General features: G+C 47.5%; 1 protein-coding gene across 1 annotated transcript; it reads right to left on the minus strand.

The window, feature by feature from the left end:
* Positions 1-1,964: 1,964 nt before the first annotated feature.
* Positions 1,965-20,228, minus strand: MSL1 (MSL complex subunit 1). Its single transcript, XM_056863310.1, has 8 exons — positions 19,410-20,228; positions 14,792-15,018; positions 12,779-13,155; positions 7,151-7,215; positions 5,375-5,442; positions 3,867-3,991; positions 3,620-3,692; positions 1,965-2,204 (listed from the first exon to the last, which is right to left on the minus strand). The coding sequence occupies exons 1-8, from the start codon at positions 20,226-20,228 to the stop codon at positions 2,114-2,116; spliced, it is 1,845 nt and encodes a 614-aa protein (XP_056719288.1). The 3' UTR covers positions 1,965-2,113.
* Positions 20,229-20,970: the final 742 nt, after the last annotated feature.

A 20,970-nucleotide genomic window follows, 5' to 3' on the forward strand; every position in this document is an offset into this window, starting at 1 on the left:
AAAGCTCTTTAGCTTATTTTAGGGGATGAAGAAGGTTCAAGCTCTGAAATCAACAACGCCTTTAAGAAACCTCCACCTAACGTTTATTTTATACATCCAGACTTTTAACAGCAGGGGTGGGGAGAGAAGGATGCATGCTGGCATGCTAAAAACCAAGAGACCCAAATACAGCCTTAATTAAAATCAAATTAAATTAAGCAGCAAGCGCTGTGCACAACCTCAACAACACAGGCTACTTGGCAAAGAGAGTCTAAGTCATACTTGTGACTCTTCTACAGTAGTCACCTTGTATGTATTACCTTGTCATAAAAGGATCCTTTTGAATTTCTAGAGAACATAATGCAGAAGCGGAGCAGCAGCTACTGGAAATATGTGGAAGCTGAGAGAGAAGAACACCATTGCTGGGTGACTGAACCTCCTTGCACATTGTTAGCATTTTTAACAGAAGATATTGTCCAGCACTACACTCTTAAGCCAGAAAAGTGAGGTCTGATACTTTTGTGCTGGATGAAATTTCTATAGAAATGGAAAAGGAGATGAGTTTCTCTGCTCCTCTATAAATGGACACAGAGCTTCCACAGTTGTACAGACCAGACAGATGAGCATGTGGGAGTCCTATTCCACTAGCTATAAAAGTTTACCAGAATCTTACTTTTAAAAATGCCAGCCAAGCTCCAAAAAACACAAATCAAGGTTTCAGGTGTAACACTCTAGCTTAATTTATTATTGTACACAAAAATGGGGGAGGGGAGACCTGCTTTTTGCCAGTGGGAGTAACTTGCTGTAGCTACGAGTGTAGGTATAGTCTCACCACTAACAGACTTCAATCTTCGTAGAGGCATACAAAAATTGCCAATGGTCAGGACACAGTGGACTTCAGATAGGGGAGGAAACTGGAGGCAACAACCCTTGTCAAGAGGCATTCTGAGAATGAATTGCTTCATCTCATTGCTCTCCTTCCCCTCCAGCAGCCTCCTCTGTGGAAGGAAGAACATAGTGATCACTAGGCAACCAAGTGGTTTCATCCAATACCAAGGCAAGCGGCACAGCCGTTGATGTAGCAGGGGAGGCCAATTTTGGTGATGTTACTTGGTGCCCTTTCACAACGCGATATACCCACCCAAGGTGTCCAGGTGCCAAGTGCCAGCTGACCTGACAGCGCTACCACTCAACATTTCCTTTAAGAAACCAGCATGATGCATAGAGGAGGCTTGAAATTAAAACACCACAAAATGTATGCTCTACCTCCCTTGGCAGAGGGGGAAAAAATTAAAGCGCTTACTGGCAAAACAAAAAAATCTTAAGGAAAGCGGGCACTGGATTGATGCAAACCAGTTCCGAGAACCAACGGCATGCGACTGATCGTCAAGGCATTCCAGCCTTCGTTCTCAGTGCTGGGACATCAAACTTTAATTGCCCCCCTTGTAAGGAGCAGAAGACAAGCACCAGGTTAGTTGTACTGATTTAAAACATTGAAAAAGTTACACCACCACAGTAGCACGTGAAGAGCCAGATGAGGCAAGAAGAAATATCCTGATCCATACTTGGGTCTGTTTTTCCTTTTCTTCTTTTTTTTTAGAAACAAGCAGGGTGAAGGTTGGTCTTGTGTTAGCCCAATGTACCCCCCCCTCCCCAATTTTCAAGGGCTTCTGTTTGCAGGCTAAATATTTTTAAGTGACCATATTAGGAATTGTGTGTGTGTGCTTTAAGAGAGGTGGACTTCATACACTGGAAAACTTACAAACAGGAACCATTTCATTTTATTTTTCACTCCTGTTCATCTTTCGTGTCGCTAAACAGAGTATGGTTAGCTACGCCAGCCCAGAGGAGCTCAACCACTGCATGGCCTTGCTGTCTGTCCCCACAACAAACCTCCAGTATTTCTATCAAACAAAAGTGGTGGGGGGGAGGAAAACAGCTGAACAGTTTTAACGGGCGGGAGGGCGAGGAGAAGAAAGAAAAACCATACAGAAGCATAAAAGTGTCTATAGTGAACAAGAATGTACATCGAGGGGAGAAAGACTGACGTGACAGAACATATTCAGTTCTCTGACGTTTGCTGCAAACAGCCCAGGCCAAACACGGAGGCAGAGATACCTCCTACTGGGCATGCCTATTTTCTGCACGTCCGGTGAGGCGTCTGTTTCTTCTGCATCTCCAGTCGGCAACGGCTTCGCTCGTCCAGCCACGGCAGTTCAAAGTTCCTGCCAGACACACACAAAACAGTGGACTGTGATGAAAGAGCCAATGGTTAAGGGAGGAAAAAGTCACTCATGTTTCTAGTTCTCAACAAAAGGTTCAACAGCAGGACGACATGTCTGGTCAGAGAGCAACACAAAAACACAGGATATTTTAATATCCTGCAGCCCTATGGTTTATAATCTAAATACTATTTTAAAGATTGTAGCAGAGACGAATAAGGCCGAAGAGTTATCAAGGCCACAGGGGATGCAAAAGCGTGGCTGCATGATGCCACTCAGGCCTAAGAGCTGGGGGTCCCAGCACCAAAATTGGGAGAGAAATGTCAAAACAAAAACAAATCAATCTAAGCTTCTCACTTGTGTGTGTGTGTGGGGGGGGGAGGTAAAGGTAGTCCCCTGTGCAAGCATCGAGTCATTACTGACCCATGGGGTGACATGACTACTAGGACGACTATTTTTACGGGGTGGTTTGCCATTACCTTCTCCAGTCTTCCACACTTTACACCCAGCAGGCTGGGTACTCATTTTACCGACCTCGGAAGGAGGGAAGGCTGAGTCAACCTTGGGCCGGCTACCTGACCCCGACTTCTGTTGGAATTGAACTCATGTCGTGAACAGAGCTTTGACTGCAGTACTGCAGCTTACCACTCTGCACCACGGAAGCAACTACAATATTCTTGCCTTTTATAGGTTCAACACAGCTTCTCCCCCCCACCCCCAATCAGGACTGGCCTTAGATGTATAATCGCATTACTTTCTTCACCCTCCACCCAATCGACAAGCCTGCTTGCTCCTCGACCTCATGTCATCTCAGATTCCTTGGCTTTTGTGCACCAACCTTTGCCTCCCCTTTACTGCCCTGATGTATGCTATCACCACCCATAGCAAGGCTGAGCTCTTGGGTGCCTCTTTCACTGCAAAGGGACAGGGCAGGCCTGGTACTTCCTATAGTGCTGAAGCCTGAGACAACTAATTCACATAGCCAATAATCAGCAGAAGACAAAGTTTGTTTGGAAGGCTATCAGCACACCAGCAGGAACACTATCTACCCTCTCAAAATAGATGAAGAAGAGTTGGTTTTTATATGCCGACTTTCTCTACAACTTAAGGGAGACTCAAACCGGCTTACAATCACCTTCCCTTCCACTCCACACAACAGACACCCTATGAGGTAGGTGGGGCTGAGAGAGCTGTAACTAGCCCAAGGTCATCCAGCTGGCTTTATGTGGAGGAGTGGGGAAACAAATACAGTTCACCAGATTAGCCTCCGGTGCTCATGTGGAGTACTGGGGAATCAAACCCGGTTCTCCAGATCAGAGTCCACTGCTCCAAACCACTACACCACACTATTCAAGCTCCTTGCTTCTGTACAGTACAATTTCCTTTAAGGCAGCCATTTAATATACAAGGATACTTACTGTGGGGTTAATTTTGGTAGTGGTCGGCCGAATGCTACAACAGGCAAGTAAGGGGTGATTAGCAAGCTTTCAACTAGAAGAGAGAACACACAGGAAAACATTACTGCTGCAGATGCAATGCTCACACACACATATACCTATATATTCGTTTTGACGATGCCATTTTATATAACTATATTCTCCCACCTTTGTCTGAGCTTTGGCAGGCAAAGGGAGAATCTCTGGTGTTACACTTTAAGCCACTCACCATCATCTGACTCTGGGAAAAATGAGGTAACTTCAGGCTCAGATTCCTGAATTCCTTTCTTTTTATACATTCTCAGCTGCAGTCGCTGCAAAATTCTTTGCTCTCGGATCCGCTGGATATCCCACCTTTTACCACAGGGAAGGGAGAAGAAAAAGCACTTTAAAAACTTGGCTAGAGAACACGTTATATCTAGCAGCCACTGTCTTCAACTTTTCCAACCTTTGACATTTAAAAGACTGACAGAACATTGCCTGGCATTCCATAATTGAATTTTACCTAGTGTGGGAAACTACTTAAGTTATGTATTAAACCAAGAGCCTACCGATTTCAATGGGTGATCCTGAGCAATTGCATTATGACAGAAGTTTTGCTTACTCTGGCATCCCTGTGACTGGGAGAAATGTGGGAAAGGTGCTCTTCTCCAGACAGTTAGCAACATTTACAACTGAAAGGGAAAAATGTGCTAGCTGTTTGATGGGTTAACATCTCTTAATTGGAAGCTCCATGTTCTGGCAGGCCAGAGGTTAATTCACAGGCTGTATTTCCTGCATGCATTTGCAATGAAGAAGGACAGAGGGATGATGCTAAAGATATTTATAGGTGCGCCTAGGGAAGAGGGCATCATGCAACCAACAAAGACCAGATATGCCATGGACTGTAAATACCTAGTTAGTAACTTTACTTTTGTTTATTTTGCCTAGTGTACCTAGACCTGTCTTATAGTACCCACAGTTTTTGCCTCGTAGAAAAAAGTTGTTTAATTAAGATTGTCTGCACACTTCCTCACCCACCCATTTTGGCTACTTGGCATACTAAAATAATGTACTCCTGTGGCATCGGACTATAACACGAGAGATAGAGAGAGAACTATTTACCCAGAGTGGTGGCAGCTATCGGACAAAAGCGGGCAAGAAAATATTTTCTGTCCCAGCTTCCTGACTATGCTATGAGTTGGATGGGGAGGTCCGTGGAGAAGGTACCCTCACACTGATGGGGCATTTAAGCAGTCCTGATACAGTGTGGAACAGTCCTGCCACATGGTGACAACTGCAATCTATCACCACATGGTGGCAGCTATGGAATACATAGATACATAAACCTTTATTGGCATAACAACAGCATTTTAACATGCGATAATACAAACACCAAGCTATGGAATACAGCAATATCATCAAGGTACACCACAGCAAACCTCAGCCCCCTTAACAGTTTATCAGACGCTGAAACGTCATTGCAGCATTTTTCAGCCCAAAGAGCAACACTGTGAACTCAAACAGCCCTGGGTGTGGTGGGGAAGGCTGACTTTGTCCATGCCTCAGGAGCCAACCCATTCCGCCAGTAGCCTTTTGACTAACCAAAGGTACTAATAAACTTGCAAACATGCCCATGTCCTTTTATATTCTGTTCTCCATCACTTTCTGGCAAGGCACTTGGAAGCTGTACACAGACAGAGAAAAATGGTTTCCCAAGTTTGGACATGCAGGCAACTGCCTTCCCCCTTCCCTCACCTTTTCCTCCTCTTCTCATCCAACTCCAGCTTTGCGTGCCGTTTGGAGAAGACATTGTCGTCTAAATTCTGTGAAAAGTTTTGCAAAAGTTAATTACGCACATAGCTCACATGATATGACCCCCCTTTTGGGGGCACCTGATTCTCAATCACCTGCTGAGAACCCCTTGCCTTTCCTTCCAGGAGGAAGGCTCTTAAGCCAGACTTGCTCACTGTGAAGCAACCTCGTCTATTTTGGCAGGCCTAACCTCGTCTCCTTTTTGGGATGGAAAGGTGGGGTGGGGGGGAGAATAGTTAGGCAAATGTGTTCAGGATCTTTTGGCAGGACTTCCATTACTTCCTTCTATGATAGTGCTTTACCTGTGAAATTACTAATTCTCAAACCACTACAGTTCCCTGCTAGATCTGCAGTGCTTTGCTGGATCAGGGAGAATCAGGGAGTGTCCACGCACACACACAAAACCAGATAAAGCAAAGGATATTAAATGTTAGCTGCTGCACATGTCAGTTACAAGTGACTAAATTTGCAGCTTCAGTCTTCAAAATGGCAGCTTTTTAAAAATAGCAGCAGTCAGATCAGGCTCCATCACACCCTTCAGCAACAAGGCAAGACACACATTAGCAGATGCTGCTGATTTCAAGAGCACACTTCAGGCTTGTAAGGCAGGAAATAATGACTGATCAAAGATGGAACACTGAACTGCTACTAGGACTTCAGATCTTTTTGCGTTTCTGTAGGATTTGAATCTTATGGTTTTAAATATTGTTATAATATTCTACAATACCAATTTTGAGGTTATTGTTTTAGAAAAACATTTTTTGCCATCAAGTCACAGCTGACTTATGACAACCCTGTACGGTTTTCAAGGAAAGACATTCAGAGGTGGTTTGCCATTTGCCTGCCTCTGCATTGCAACCCTGGTATTCCTTGGTGGTTAGCTTCCGACATCTGACAAGATCAGGCTAGCCTGGGCTATGCAAGCCAGGGCTTTTAAATTATACCCTGCTTTAAACAGTACAGGTCTCTACAACAACCCTCACCCAACTAAACCCTTAATAAACATCTACTCCTGACAGGCAACAGGCTTGCAGAGCCATCACTAATGCTGCCTCACAGCTCACAGGTAGGCTTACGATACTTTTCATACTCCTTAATATGGTTCAAACCCAAGCAACAGAAGTCGTAAACAGTAATCAGAAAAGCAGATCACACCACAATATTGCCACACTGAAGCCTGATGCCTTGGCAGCCATGCCTCTTCATAAATCTCATTTCCTACAGGTTTAACCTGTGGGGTTTACTCTTCTTTACACAGAGTATTTAAAAGATTGGCCATCTGATTCAATGGCCCATTGTGGAACATCAAGGACCCTACTGAGGCTCAGCTCGTTTGGGACACTGACCCAGAGCAAACAAACTGAAGGTCATGCTCTGAGAACACATTTCTTTCAAGGGGAATTGGATGATCTCAGTGTCATAAGACACAAATGCAAGAACAAAGAAACTGGCAGGTTACTGAAACTGGAGCCTGTTAGCTACCAATCAGATCTCAAAGATTCCATCCCTCCTATGTCAAAGCTAACTGGGAAACACCTGGACAGTGATTCTGGCAAACATTAAAACACAGCAACGTGGCAGGTCAAATTCTAGTGTTCAAGAACAGTTTTTCCACCCAGCTCTTTTTCTTCCATAGCACCCCACCACCCCTGCCCCACCTCTTAGGGCTCTTATTTGTTCTTAACCTATTTCCTTATTGCTGCTTATTCACTGACATACCTCCAAAAGCTCCGAAGGATTCAGGTCTCTTAAGGGCTCTACCACATGGTCCCTCCATGATGGAACTGGGAAGGGAGGAAGAGAAGAATGTCAAAACCGTCAATTTTTCCCTAGAGGATGTTTCTGTAGAGAAATGGATGCTAGACAACATAGAGCCAACCCCATTGCTACAAAGTTAAATTAAGTTTTATTGGACATTCAGTGGCATCATTAAATGTGCATCGACCTTTCTTGTTTTCACAACTCTACATTTACAAAGCGTTGAATAATAGTCTTGGATCGCTTCAGATAAAGTATTGGGAGGAGGGAACGAAAGTGATTGATTAAGATACAGCAAATATGCCAAGTAGTTTAACTGATGGGTGATACATTTTAAAAGTTCATGAATTGCCTTTATTTACCATCTTCTGGAACCAAATAATCTGGAATCGAGTTGGACAGCTCTTTCATGCTAGTTAACTATGCTTCAGTGCCAGAATCCAACAGTCCTATTGCTTTTTTCTGTGCCCCAGGTTCCAAAGTGGCTGGACCCAACCAGCTTTTCTGTTAGGGAAAATGGAAGAAGGGGTCCCCTTTGACCACCTGTAAAGGGGGGCTGCAGGGCCTGCATGCCCAAAAGCCATGTGGGATGGAAGCCGTAGTAACAAGGAGACCTAATCCAAAGCCTCTGTCAAATATCAACCTGAAATGTCCAGCAGAAATCTTCATTTTAAGAACCACCCTTAACTAAAAAGAACTGTGAAGATTAGCACTAGTCCAGTCATGTAAACAGTCTATAAATGTAACTGGCCTACAAAAATACACTGCTCCACACACACTGATTTTTGTTTCATGTGGAATACCAAGGCCTGAAAGAACAAGGAAGTGAATTCCTTTTCAATTAACAAAAGCTTCCCTAGACAGTATCCAGAGGTAGCTGTCCTCGACTAGAGCCAGGGCTTTTTCAGCCCTGGCTCTGGCGGAATGCTCTGCCAAGTAATATCAGGGCCATGCGGGACCTTAAGGAGTTCCGCAGGGCCTGTAAGACAGAGATTTTCCACCAGGCCTATAACTGAGGACAGCCGCAGGTACCATCATTACTGGCCTCCCCCCCTTCCAAAGTGAGTGGAAGGGGTGCCACCTGTATGGCGCCCACAGCTTAGTAATTTGTGCACCATCTTTGTTATGGGTTTTGAGGATTTTATTGTTTTGATGGATTGTATGTTATGTTTTAATGATATTACCTGTTCTGAGCCAGCTTGCTGGGGACAGTGGGATACAAATTTGAAAAATAAACTTACCATGAAAGACTGAGTTGACAGTTTTTAAGACTGACAAGACCCTCTGCTGCATTTCCTCAAAACCACACCTTCCACTAGCATCCCTCTCCCACCTCCACAGGAACCAGGTCTGCTCTCATATTTGAGTTTAGAATTAACCCCAGCTCTACTTGAAAGAGAGCCGAGTAGCTTATAAGCCTGGCAGTTATGTTCACTGCCACGGGATGTCGTGACCTGCCACCCAGCACAGATGGCTTTTAAAACGATTAAAACAAGATCGCCAACTGCGATCATCAGTAGCCATGATAACTAATAGAAGTAGCATGGTGTTGTTGGTTAGAAAGTTGAATCAGGCCAATCTAGGTTGGAATCCCCACTCACACATGGAACTTGTGGCATGACCTGGGGCCAGTCACCCTCCCTCAGCCAGACCTAACACACAGGGTGGTTGGTCTGAAGGTAAAATGGAGAGAACTAAGCCACCCTGAGTTGCTTCGACAAAGGGCAGGACAAAAACGTAATAGAATAAAGCTTTCCTGTCCATAGATGGCATATCTCAGATTTTCATGTTTATTACATATCAGCAGGGAATCTCTATTTTCAAAATGTTGCACTTGTGAGGTTCCCAGCGGTAACCAGTTGGCCAGTGGCAGAGACAAGGTGCTGGGCTAGATGGGCCTTCTGGTTGACCCAGCAGAGCAATTCCTTTAAGCTTACAGCCACGTGTCTTATTGCAAACTGACCCCATAAGCAGCACAGTCTTCTCTAAATCCCTTCCATTCCAAGCACAAGTCAGCAAGAACGGGTCAGGACTCCAGGACTGTCCTTGTGTATTCTATTGTGAAAACGCTGCCTGGGTGTGAAAAAGCAGAATATTGGAAGGGGAAGAGGTTTCAGAAACCTGCCATGCTAAGGAAAAGAAAATCTTTCTCAACTTTCAGAAGGTAATTGCCTCACAGCTTTTCACAGACGCATGCCTTGCTTGCTGTATCATAAAAAAAAAAGACAGAGTTGCAAGATGACTCAATTCAGCTGAGGTATGCAGTGGTGGAACAGGGGAGATTGGCTTCTCTGAGACTGGCTTCACACAAGACATCTAAACACTTGCATGTTTCCCATTATTGGGGGGGGGAAGAGACTGGGACTTGTTCGAGCTGAATTTGGGCAGCTTCAGGAACAGTTCCAATCCAACACCCCAGACAGGAATAGCAGAGGGTGGGGAATCCCCCCCCCTTAAGTAGGAAAGAGGGAGACAGTCTGCTTCCTCCAATGGGAAAAATCCTGCTCCAACAAGACACCCTCAAGGGCAGAATGAAGAGCTTGCCTGAAGACAGTTGGGGGGTGGTAAGGAAAGATGAAGAAAACAAGGTGTGCGTTCAAGGCCTTTTGCTTTATATTTGCACAACAGACTCATTTCCAGGACTATAGCTCTAAAGGTTTAGAAGGAATGATTTTCCTTGTGTAGAGGAACCACAATCAGTCAGCAGTGCAGAAATTAGAAATGGTGTCACAGTCAAGAAGACAGCAAATCTCCACCCCGTTCAGAGTAGTTAGGCCTGTTCCTACCCTCTTCCCAGGGGTCCTAAGAAAATAGCAGCTTGAATAAAAAGACCATTGGGGGAGTGACATTCTGTGCATGAAAGTTTGCCACAGGCCCCCTTCCCCAATTCCACCAAGACATGCGTATCCCTAAGAAATAAATGAAGACAGATTCCCTTTAGCAATTGTTATTGCTTTCCCTGCTTTAAAAAAATGAACAAACAATGCCCAAAGTACAGAAAAAAGGTATTTCAAGGTGCTAAAAAGGAATCAGGAGAATGTACTGCAACAGTTAAAACCTACTAGAAAACCGTGCAAGCAATTACCTCACAAACTAAAGAGCCTGAGAGCCAAAGGTCGTTGCTATCCACATCCCAATGCAGTGGAAGGAAGTGCAGGAATTGGGGGTGAAGGTCACTGGAAACGGAGGTACTCTTCTGGAGAAGGGATTTCACTCACAGAGAGCCAGTGTGGTCTAGTAGTGGTTCAGACTAGGATCTGGGAGACCCAGGTTTGAATCCCCACTGTCACAGAAGCTTGCTGTGTGACCTTGGGCCAGTCACACACAGTCTCATCTACCTCACAAGGTTACTGTGAGGATAAAAACGGAGGGGAGGAGACTGATGTAAGCTATGCTGAGCTGCTTTGGGGAGAAAGGTGGGATATAAATGAAGCAAATAAAGACCATCCACTGCCAGATCATACACTGACCCTCCTTAGTAGTCTCCATGATCTGAGCCCTAGGCCAGCAAAAGGTCACTAAAGGCTCAGCTGACAATGTTTTCAGTCATATGTTCTGCAAATATTAACCAGCTTCACTGCTAGGGCTTCCCTCAAGGGAATTTTGCAACCGCAATTCTGCTAGGAGTCTAGTGAACTCTTTTTTAAAAATCCTACCATGTTTGTAGGACGGATCTCTCTGCACCGGCCCCTTTTGATCCTCGCCAAGACCAACGTTTTTGCCCTATGATCTTGTCAACCATCAGCTCCTCTGTATTATTTAAGACAGGATAGAAGACTTCACACCACAGTTATGTGGGCTACACACCTGTGTGCAAGTCAGCATTTACTGCACATTTTATATAAAGAGGTGGAGTGCCACATTTGGCATACCTTGAGAGAGAATTTAGGCTTTTACTACTGCAGTCTAGCTGCAGTTTCTAGTAGTTTGCTTCTTTCCCTGGTGTAGAATTCTGAATGAACTACGGAAGGATTTGACATCTGGGGCTTTGCTAAAGGCTTTTGAATGCCCTCTAATCACTAGTTGTACACCCCCCACTACCCTCCACTTGCCCATTTCTCTTTCACCAACAGCATTCTTTATGAAAAACAAAGGTACAAATCTAAAAAAAGTATTAAAAATAAAAATTGCAAACACCAAGAAAATTAAAAGACAAATAAAACGTATGACTGTGCCATGCTATGCCACACCTCAAAATACAACATGGGGGTATATACCACCCATCTCATGACTTGAGCATACGGTTAGCATAGAACCTGCCCTCTTAAAAAAATATTTTTTACTTTTTTCGATTGCAATTTAAAAAAGCAGGATAAGTATATGCAACCAGAATGTTCTCTGCATGCTTGTTGCTGTTCCTTGCCTTGCCTAGCGATCTTCAGGCTCTTCAAGCTTATGACCTGCCTTTCACCCCAATCTGTATCATAGTCTCACTTTTAATTTCAAATTATATGTCCTGCAGAGCCAGTGTAGTGACATGGTAACAAATTCAGATTAGGATCTGCGAGATCCAGGTTCGAATCCTCACCCTGTCGTGGAAGCTTGCTCAGTGACTGTGGACCAGTCATGGCCTTAGCCTAACGTACTTCACAGGATGGTTGATGTGAGGATACAATGGAGGGGGAAAGAGGATGTTGTAAGCTGCTCTAGGGTTACCACTGGTGGGGGACGGACAGCATATAAGTATCTAAATTTGTAAGCAGTAAATAAATAATCGAATATCCTTCTGGCGCTCCCACTTCTACCCTCTTCATCCCCTTCTCTTTAAAAAAAGCTGGCAGTGCCAGCACAATCCCATCTTAAGTGAGAATTATGCAACCCTGTTTGGGGCTATAACAAGCCAGTTTCAAAAATTGAACAGCCTCAACAGTTAAAAGTTGCTGCTGGGAAAACTCAAAAGCTTTCACTGTATACCAGTAGAGAGAGATTTATTATTACGGCATTAGCCAGAAAAGATACAAACCTTGTCAATAAAACCCAATGTAAACCAGTAATCATTTGTAATACAGCTGAAATGAGTCACAAGCCAGCTGTTTCCAGGTACGAAGACGGGAAAAGAGACATACAATACTTAATTTTGGAACTCTTTGGCAAGGCCAGACCTCTCGCTCACTTCGGCAGGTCCACACCTCCCGGCATGCAACTGCCTTGAGCATGTCACTTTACTTAGTGAATCAACTGCCAAGTTGGCTGGCGCACCAGGCTCAATTCCACTCAGCACCCCCCCCCCATGAGATATCACAAAGGGGTAACAGTTGGCCGGCAAAAAAGGGATGGTTCCAGCAAGACGCCACAAGCACAGAAGGCCACCAGAAATGGCACCGAAAGATCTCCGAAGAGGACGGCTGATCTTCGCACACATTCCGTACCTGGTCTGGACCAACTGTGGAATTTCAGATGCTTCCTTACCCCAGCCGGAGGTCCGGGACCTGCACCATCATCACTCAGAAATGGAATGTTGCCCCCCCCGGTTGTCTTCAAGTGTTTGAAAAACTCTTAAGCATAGCCCCTCCCCCCCACAAGGGAGTTCCACGCCCTCTCCAACCCACATCAGGCCAACCACCGCAAAGGCACGAGCAAGTTTCTTACTTGCTACAGTCTCCTCCTTCTTGGAAGAAGGTTCTCGCAATGGGGAAGGAGGCGGCTGGTGCCACCGGCACAAGTACATTTCAGTGGTGGAAAGGTATGCCAAGTCTTCTGTTTCGCTGCATGAGCTCTTGTCCTTTGCATGGCCCCCAGCTCCTTTCAGAGGGGCCAAGGATTTCAGCAGAGCATCTCCCAAAGATCGGGCTTTCTCTGGAGTCTCCTGACTTCGTAGTTCACGTCTGGTCACTGATTCAGTCAAAGAACTGCCAGGTTCTTCTTTCAACGGAGAAGACTTTGGTGATTTACACTTGACTTTTGAGAATTCAGCCACCAGCTTTTTAATTGGAGTTTTCCTCTCCGCACTTCCAAACGCAGACTTTCTGCAAAAAAAAAGAGGACGTAGGATTATAGCAGAATATATGGCAAGAATCACCAGGTCCTATTAGCAAGCATCTTAGAAATTAGAAGCAGAATTAGAATTCTCCAATTTACACACAACTCATGATATTTAACCGGCTGTCCGTAAGAACAGCTTCAAGTTATGTCCATCTCAGAACAAGTTCACCACGGCTATCAGAGAACAAAACCTTGCCATTCAAGACATGAATCTGTAAAGCGCTACCCCCATAACTCCTTCCAAGTTAATGACAGCATCGTAGCATTATGCCTGTTATGAAGGTTTTTCATTCAAACTAGCAATGGCGAAGAGTTTTGAACTTTTGAATACCCATGCAACAGGAGGGAATTTTGGCTTCCACAGATGAAATAAGATGCTGGACTATATGGACCATGGACTGATCCAGCAGGGATACTCTTATGTTTTTAAGCTAGGCTTCTCTCAAACTATCATTTGGCTGATTTTATAAGACTGACTCAGAGCAATGACTTGAAAGCTGGTGACCTATATAGTCTATGATTGTGAGCAAGGAAAATCCCAATTAAATCTTCCCTCAGACATGAATTTGTTAGATGGTTGGCTCCCCACTGCACTGACCCGCCCCCACAGGGCTGTTGTTGAGATTACTGTGAAAGTGAAGCACTCTGAACACTGAAATGTTAGTTATTACCAATGTATCTAGCCAGGCACTGTCTACTCTGACTTGCCACTACTTCCCACAGTCTTTAGCAGACTTCCTTCCCAGTCTGGATATCCAAGAGTGCCATGTGGAGAAGCCAAGAGTAGAACAAAGGACCTTCAACAGAAAAAGCACATGCTATTCTTCAGCTAGATACCAGCCCGAGGAAAAATATTTCAAGTCAACATGCAGATAATATTTGGGCCACAAAGAGGATCATTTAGAGCAGGGGTCCCCAACCTGATGCCCGTGGGTGCCTGGTGACACCTTTTCTGGCATCCACCAAGTGTTTTCAGGAAGTGGGTGGGGCCAGGTAGAGCTTTTGCCCAGGAAGGTTTCTGAATGGCTACTGGATATTTGATTGGCTGTGCAGATGTTTAAGAAGTTGCTTCGTTAGCAGCAGCCACCACAGCACAAAAATCTTTACGGTGTGACTGAAGTAAAGCTGTGGCAATCATTTTGCAGCTGGCATCCCCTCCTATGGCAGCCATTTTGTGGCTGTGCCCACCATGCTGTTTCAGAATTCCAAAGGTGCCCGCAAGCTCAAAAAGGTTGGGGACCCCTGATTTAGAGAGAAACAGTTCCTGTGACTGTCCACTTGAGAAATAATGGAAATTCAAAGCATTGTCTGCTTTACACATTTTAAAAGGTTTGTAACCAGGTTTAGCAGTTGTGGCTTCTTCCAAAGAACCCTGGAAATTGCTTCCTCTCCCCGCCCCCAGGATGTCAAAGCTTCTTTATCACTGCTCACAAAGAACTAGAATTTGTGACATTCCATGGGTGGGAATCCTAGCAAATCAGGTTCAAAACCTGCTTTGATGTGCTATACAGAAAACAAAGGTGTCAGGTGGGGCAGAAAAGCACTTCAAGGTATAGCTTTCTGTCAGTTGCTTAAGGTGTATACATGCTGTCAAACCAGGAAAATAAACTGTGGGTTTACCGTTTGTGACCCTTTCCATTTCTTCCATATGGGAAGTGTTTCAAAGACAACGGCTTCGGTGTCTCCAGGAGTTCTTGGGGCGGGCATTCAATGGGCAACTTCTCTGGCGCCTCAGGCTCCACCTTCTCCTCAGTTTCGTATCCTTGAAATATTTTGTGTTTTTCACGCTCGCTGTCCTTCTTCACCAGCTGCATCCTCCTTTCCATGCGCTCAATTCGAGCAAGGAGCTGAGAAGGCAACAGTGCAGGGTAGATGTTAAAGGCCACATTCTGTCAACTGAACAAAAATCCCTCCATTTATTAAAACTCCATCTGCTGCTGCATTTGAAGGAAAGGAACCAGAAGATACAGAGCTAGGCACAATTCCACCTCTGCATGTGACTGATCTTGGAATACTTACAGTGAGCACTCATCTTGACGGGCACATCTGGTCATCCTTATTCTCCATAATATTTCTACCCAAGTTAAGCTACCTACTTCATCCTCAACTAGACAGCGGTCTAATATGTTGCCCTGCACCTGAACTGCCCTTTGCCATTTTGCCAGGATGCATCTGATGACCACCAAAAAAGGCCTATTTTCTCCATATGAAGGAACTCTATGGTAGTTGCTTTCATTTCCTGGATAATCAGTGAGGATTTACTTGAAGCTGGGAGAAAACATCTCGGAAGACAACTCTGGATAATACCCCTCCCCCAGATCACTGAATGCAATTTGCCTTATGAGGAAGGAATGGAACAGGTGCTCCAAGAAATAAGTTGAACAGAATAGGAGTAAGCCAGAATAACCCCGCACCCAATCTATATATCCCACCTTGAATGGTATGCATGTGATGGGATATTGCAGTCTCTGGCACTCCATGGTTTCAAAGCCATAGGGAACAAGGCTCCCACAAGAATACTTCTGTCTCCTACAACCATCAGTATATAGGTGGCAAGCATACTGTATATGTAGGTGCAAATGTACAGGTGCAAGCATCCTTTAAAATAAGTAATTAAAAAAATGTTTACTGCTTCTTCCCAGCTCACATTAATTAAATAGCACTGGGAACCAGTCCTCTCTCCGAGGTGCTCAAGTGATATACTCTGAAGCAATCCCAAAGGGTTGCAATCAACACTTCTATATCTGTGTCTCAAGCTCTGCATCCACCAGGGCTGGGATGATTCCTAAAGCAACTGCATAAATGGACAGGGAGAAAATAAAGAGCCGGTGATGACAGGGAATAGGCTGGTTTGAATACTTGGAGCCAAAGCCCTCAATCCAGCATGAAACCTCCCCTCTTGCCTCAGCCCCACCTTCCAATCTATAAAATGAGAGGTAAATGGTAGCCCTGTTATGGGAACCATCACTGAGCCGCCCTGTCTTCTCCCTTTGGCCCCTTTCCTGTACACAAATGACCACGCAATTCCTCCTCCCCGCACCTGGCACACTGCAGCCAGTAAACAAATCTTTAATAGCGGAAGGAGATTGCGTGAGAATGACTAAAGGTTGCACAGCACTTTGAACTGAAATGTTCTTTTAAAAAAAACACAAATTGCAGAGTGGCATCAAAAACACAGACAAAAGGTTAATCCGGACAAAACGTTAACACTTTGCAGTGCTCTGCATGCACGTATTTCCAGAACCCCTCTGCTTTCAAGGGAGTCCTGCCGAGCCATTTTTGAATAATCTAAGAGGGGGGAATCTGCAAAGCCTCCATCTTAGATGCCAAAGCTGCACAGAGCATAGAAGAAACTGAGAGGATCACTGAATGGTGACGTCTGAGGAGCGCTTTAGTATAACTGAAACCAAAATACTGTTGAAGCTCAAAGGATTTTTGGTGCCTCAGGAAAGGGGGGGGAGAAGCACATGTAGGGGAAGAACTTTGTAAATCTGCAGTCAGCAGATGCAGGGATAACTGATCCAGCCATTCTGGTATCAGCCTGACTCACAAGCTTTGCCGTTTGCCTTCTAGCTCTTTAAAGTGCACGGGTGGCTTTTTCTCTGGTTTTTTTAAGGGGGGGGGTAAGCTTTCACAAGGGCCCAGCAAAATGTTCCACCTGCCATCATCACATCCTTTGACTACAAACCCGCAGCGGTGGCACCTCCATGTTGGTTAACTTTTGCGGGGCTGACAGGGAAATGGATTTTTTGTGTCACATCCCATCTTTCTGACACAGCCCGTAAAATATTAAACTGCTGCCACTTCCTGCAACCAGACACTAATTCTAGCACCCTCCCCACAAATACAAACACGCTTTGAATACAGATGCTATCGATCATGCTGAAAATAGGGGGTGGGGGAAGACGAGAAAGCCACAATAACGGGTGCAGCAGCTGCAGGACTGGGAAGAGGGGGCTATTTTTAGGCTGCAGACGTGCCATGCATAGAGGCTGGGATGTCAGGGCCTTTGTGAATTTGGGGAAGGGGGGCACAGTACACCAAGACAGCTACTTCTAGGGCGAAGGCTTAGAGACAGACGTTATACACCCAAACGCCTTCTCTGCTGACAGGGAGTTATCTTAAAAACACGAAGAACAAACCAACCTTCATTGGCAGCTGATCCAAAGGGTCTCCCCCAAACTTATCCCTGTGCCCCATTCAGCTCTTGTGCTGACAGACTAAGGGAGATATGAAGCACTTTCTGCCCTCCCACTCACAACAAACATCCCTTTATAGATGCAAGCTCTATGTAGGAGAGAAACTCTGCATTAAAGCAGCTCTCTGGTTGCAAAGGGCAGGGTCTCCAAATGGCAGGGTCTCCATTCTGCCAAAAAGCAAGGCAGCCATGCTGGAGGGTGCACAACACCCGAGCAGAGAGGAGCACCTTGTAGAAGGAATATGGCACACAATGCCACCCCATAATAAAAAAGGTGACAGGTACTTCCCTGAAGGGAAGAATCTCTGGAGAAGGAAGGGAAGAGTACTAAAGCTGCAATATTCCTTTAAAATTGCACACTCATAATCCTCCTCTGTCCTAACCGTCCCCATGATACATGCTGCAAGCTTCGAAATATGGTTTTCTGTCCCTGCTCCAACATGGCAGTTGCAAACCTGAGCCAAGGCCCCTTTAAATTAACACCACTTCTGCCACATGGCTAGTAACAGCAAATGTCTGCCACTTTAAGTTAACCTTGATGTTGCCACTGTACTTTTCCAGCCCCACCTTCAGCTGCTGATTAACTCCTTGGTGACTACAACCCCTCCCAGATCCACTCCCACCCATTGTTTGCCTGAGCTGTTCTTCACCCAAGCTACCCAGCAGGATTCTCAGATAGCCTCTGAGTTATTAACCCCTTCCGAGTTGCCTGTGAGCCCTGACCTGGATGGCCCAGGCTAGCCTGATCTCCTCAGATCTCAGAAGCTAAGCAGGGTCAGCCCTGGTTAGTATTTGGATGGGAGACCACCAAGGAATACCAGGGTTGCTGTGCAGAGGAAGGCACTGGCAAACCACCTCTGTTAGTCTCTTGCCATGAAAACCCCAAAAGGGGTCGCCATAAGTCGCCTGTGACTTCAGGCACTTTACACACACACAGTTGCCTGTGAACTGAATAAGTGCCAAAGTCTTTTTAACACTTAAGGCGCCGCACTTTATAGCCTACTACAATCCTTGAATATTTAATCTTTAACCATCCCAGAGGTTAAATCTCCTTACTATAGTTATACCATTTTGCTCTATTACCCAATTTTTATTTTATTAACCGTTCAATTGCTGGCCACCTTCACCTTCCATCACACCATCTATTTTTATGCCATATTACCACTCTCTGTGTGTGTAAAGTGCAAGAGACTAACAAAGGTAGTTTGCCAGTGCCTTCCTCTGCACAGCAACCCTGGTATTCCTTGGTGGCCTCCCATCCAAATACTAACCAGGGCTGACCCTGCTTTGCTTCTGAGATCTGACAAGATCAGGCTAGCCTAGGCCATTACCACGCTAGGTCCTAGTTAAATTACTCCTGGAATAACCTCTTTTAATCATGTGCCCCCACCAATTAACACCTGACGTGCCAATACTCCTGACCACATCAACCCTTAGATCACAGCAGTTCTCAAGATCCCACCAGAATAGTGGAGGATGACCCACCATGATTATTCACAATACTGCAACCCTACAAGAATTACACCCTTTTAAGTCCACTGAATTCAATAGGCTGTGAAGGGTGCAACTCGGCTGAGAACTTTGCTGCAAGTCACCTCCAAGGACATAAACATGCTCAGCCCTGGCCCTGCTTTTCCACCGACCTCTGCCTGCTCTCATCTGCCGTCCCCCCACAACATGACCTAACTCCTGCTCAGGCCCATCTTCAAAACCACCTCCTCCCCAGGCCTTTAACTAGCGGTGGCAATTCACCTTGCCCCATTCCTTCCTCCAGATCCCTCTCACAGAACTACCCCTCCCCTCCTTGAACCCCCATCTCCCACTGCGCGCATTTACATCGGTCCCGCCCACGACTCACCCCGAGCACGCCCGGTTTGCATACCATGCGTTAACCCTTCGAGCCCCAGCGCGCACCATTCCCGTCCCACACCGTTAACTCTTGACGCGCCGCTCCTTCAGATAACCCGCTCCGCGCCACCCCCCACGTGTTCCCTCCACGCCGCCAGGCATTCCCCGCCGCCCCCACTGCCCCTCACTCACCGTGTCCCTCTCGGCCTTGAGCTCCTCGATCTCCTTCTCCTTGGCCTGCAGCTGCTGCTGCTGCTGCTCGATGAGGTCCAGTTGGAGCAGCAGGATCTGCTTGAGACAGGCCGCCTGGCTGGAGGCGCCCCCGCCGGCCCCCATGGGGCTTTTCCGAAGGCTGCTCCCCCCGCCGCCGCCGCTCCCCGTGCTGCTGCTGCTGCTCCCGCTTTTCCACTTGCCGCCGGGGTCCGAAGAGGCCGGCGATCCCCCTGCCGCCGTCCCCGGTGGCGGCTGGCCGGGCTCGGCCGTGGCGGAGGCCGGCGAAGGCAGCGGCGAAGGGGAAAGAGACGCGGGGGTTCTTCCGGGCCCGGAGTGGGGGCCTCCTCCGCCGCCACGTTTGCCGTCTTTGGCGGCGGCGGTCGCGGCAGCAGCAGCCGCCGCCGCGGTATGTCCGGGCAGCACCGCCTGGTACTTGGAGGGGCGGGAGCTGCCGGCGGCATCGCCCACGCCCGCCTGCCGGGTGCTGCCCGCCGGGCACGGCGAAGGCACCAGGCCGCCCCAGCAGCCGCCGCCGCCCCCTCCGCCGCCTTCCTGTTGCGGCGGCCCCGGGGCGGCCGCCGGGACGCTGGCCCGGCCCTTGGGACCCGCCGCGGCCGCCGGGGCTGGCACGGGGACCTGGTTCTGCGCGGGAGGCGGCGGCGGCGGCTGGCGGAGATGGGGGGGAGGCGGCGGCGGCGGCTCCTCCTCTTCCTCCGGGCCAGGCTCCAGCAAGCCCGGCCCCGCCGCCGCCGCCGTCGTCGCGGCCGCCGCCGTGGCTTTGTACACGGTGGATCGCATGGCGAGGCTGCGGCGGGAGCGGCGGCTCAGGCTCCGGGCTCCGCGGCGCTGCTGCTGCGGGCAGCGGCGCTGCTGGTGGTGGCGGCGCCTCCTCCTCCTCCTCCTCTGCCCGCCCGGGCCGGATCCCCCACCTGCAGCCCTCGGGGGCCGCCGCCGCCGCTGTCCTCCGCCCCGCCAAGCCCCATCGCCCCCTGCTGCGCGGCACAACCTGCCCCCGGCCGCCGGGACCCGCTCACCGACCGTCTCCTCCGGCGCTCCCTCCGGCGGCGGCCGCTGCTGCTGCTGCTGCTGCGGCGGCACCGAGCATCCCTCGCCTCCCGGCGGCTCCCTCCACTCGCTTAGGGGGGGAGTAAAGGGGGGCCACCCCCGCTGCTACGGGGAGAGGAAAATCCGGGCGGCGGGAAGAGGGGCTTTGCAAAAAAAATAAAAATAAACCCACAACCCCAAACAAGAGGGGGAACCGGGGGGGGGGAAATAATAATAATTACAAAACCGCCCGCGTTTTCCTTTTCTTTGCAAGGAGAAAAAACGTCCTAGAGGATGCAAAAGGACCGAGAGAGGGGAGGGGGCTTCCTTTGCAAGAAATGGTGGCTAGTAGGAAATGGGGGCCTATCTATTGCCGGGGGGGGTCTCTTCAGTGACGGCCCCCCCAACCCCGGAAATCGCCCTTCACCTGTTGGGCCTCCTTTTCTCCCCCTGCCAAGAAAAGGGCACCAAGAAATGGCCGCCCGCCTCTCCCCCG

The sequence above is a fragment of the Euleptes europaea genome, chromosome 18 (assembly GCF_029931775.1).
Source record: "Euleptes europaea isolate rEulEur1 chromosome 18, rEulEur1.hap1, whole genome shotgun sequence".
NCBI lineage: Eukaryota > Metazoa > Chordata > Lepidosauria > Squamata > Sphaerodactylidae > Euleptes > Euleptes europaea.

Bases quoted from the DNA above. Each gene is read 5' to 3' on its own strand.
- MSL1 (XM_056863310.1), bottom strand. From the start codon at position 20,228: ATGCGATCCACCGTGTACAAAGCCACGGCGGCGGCCGCGACGACGGCG. The intron at 7,216-12,778 runs GTAAGAAACTTG...CTCCCTTCCCAG, and splicing joins GAAGGAGGAGACTGTAGCAA to TTCCATCATGGAGGGACCAT. The intron at 2,205-3,619 runs GTAAGTATCCTT...TGTGTCTGGCAG, and splicing joins CTACCAAAATTAACCCCACA to GAACTTTGAACTGCCGTGGC.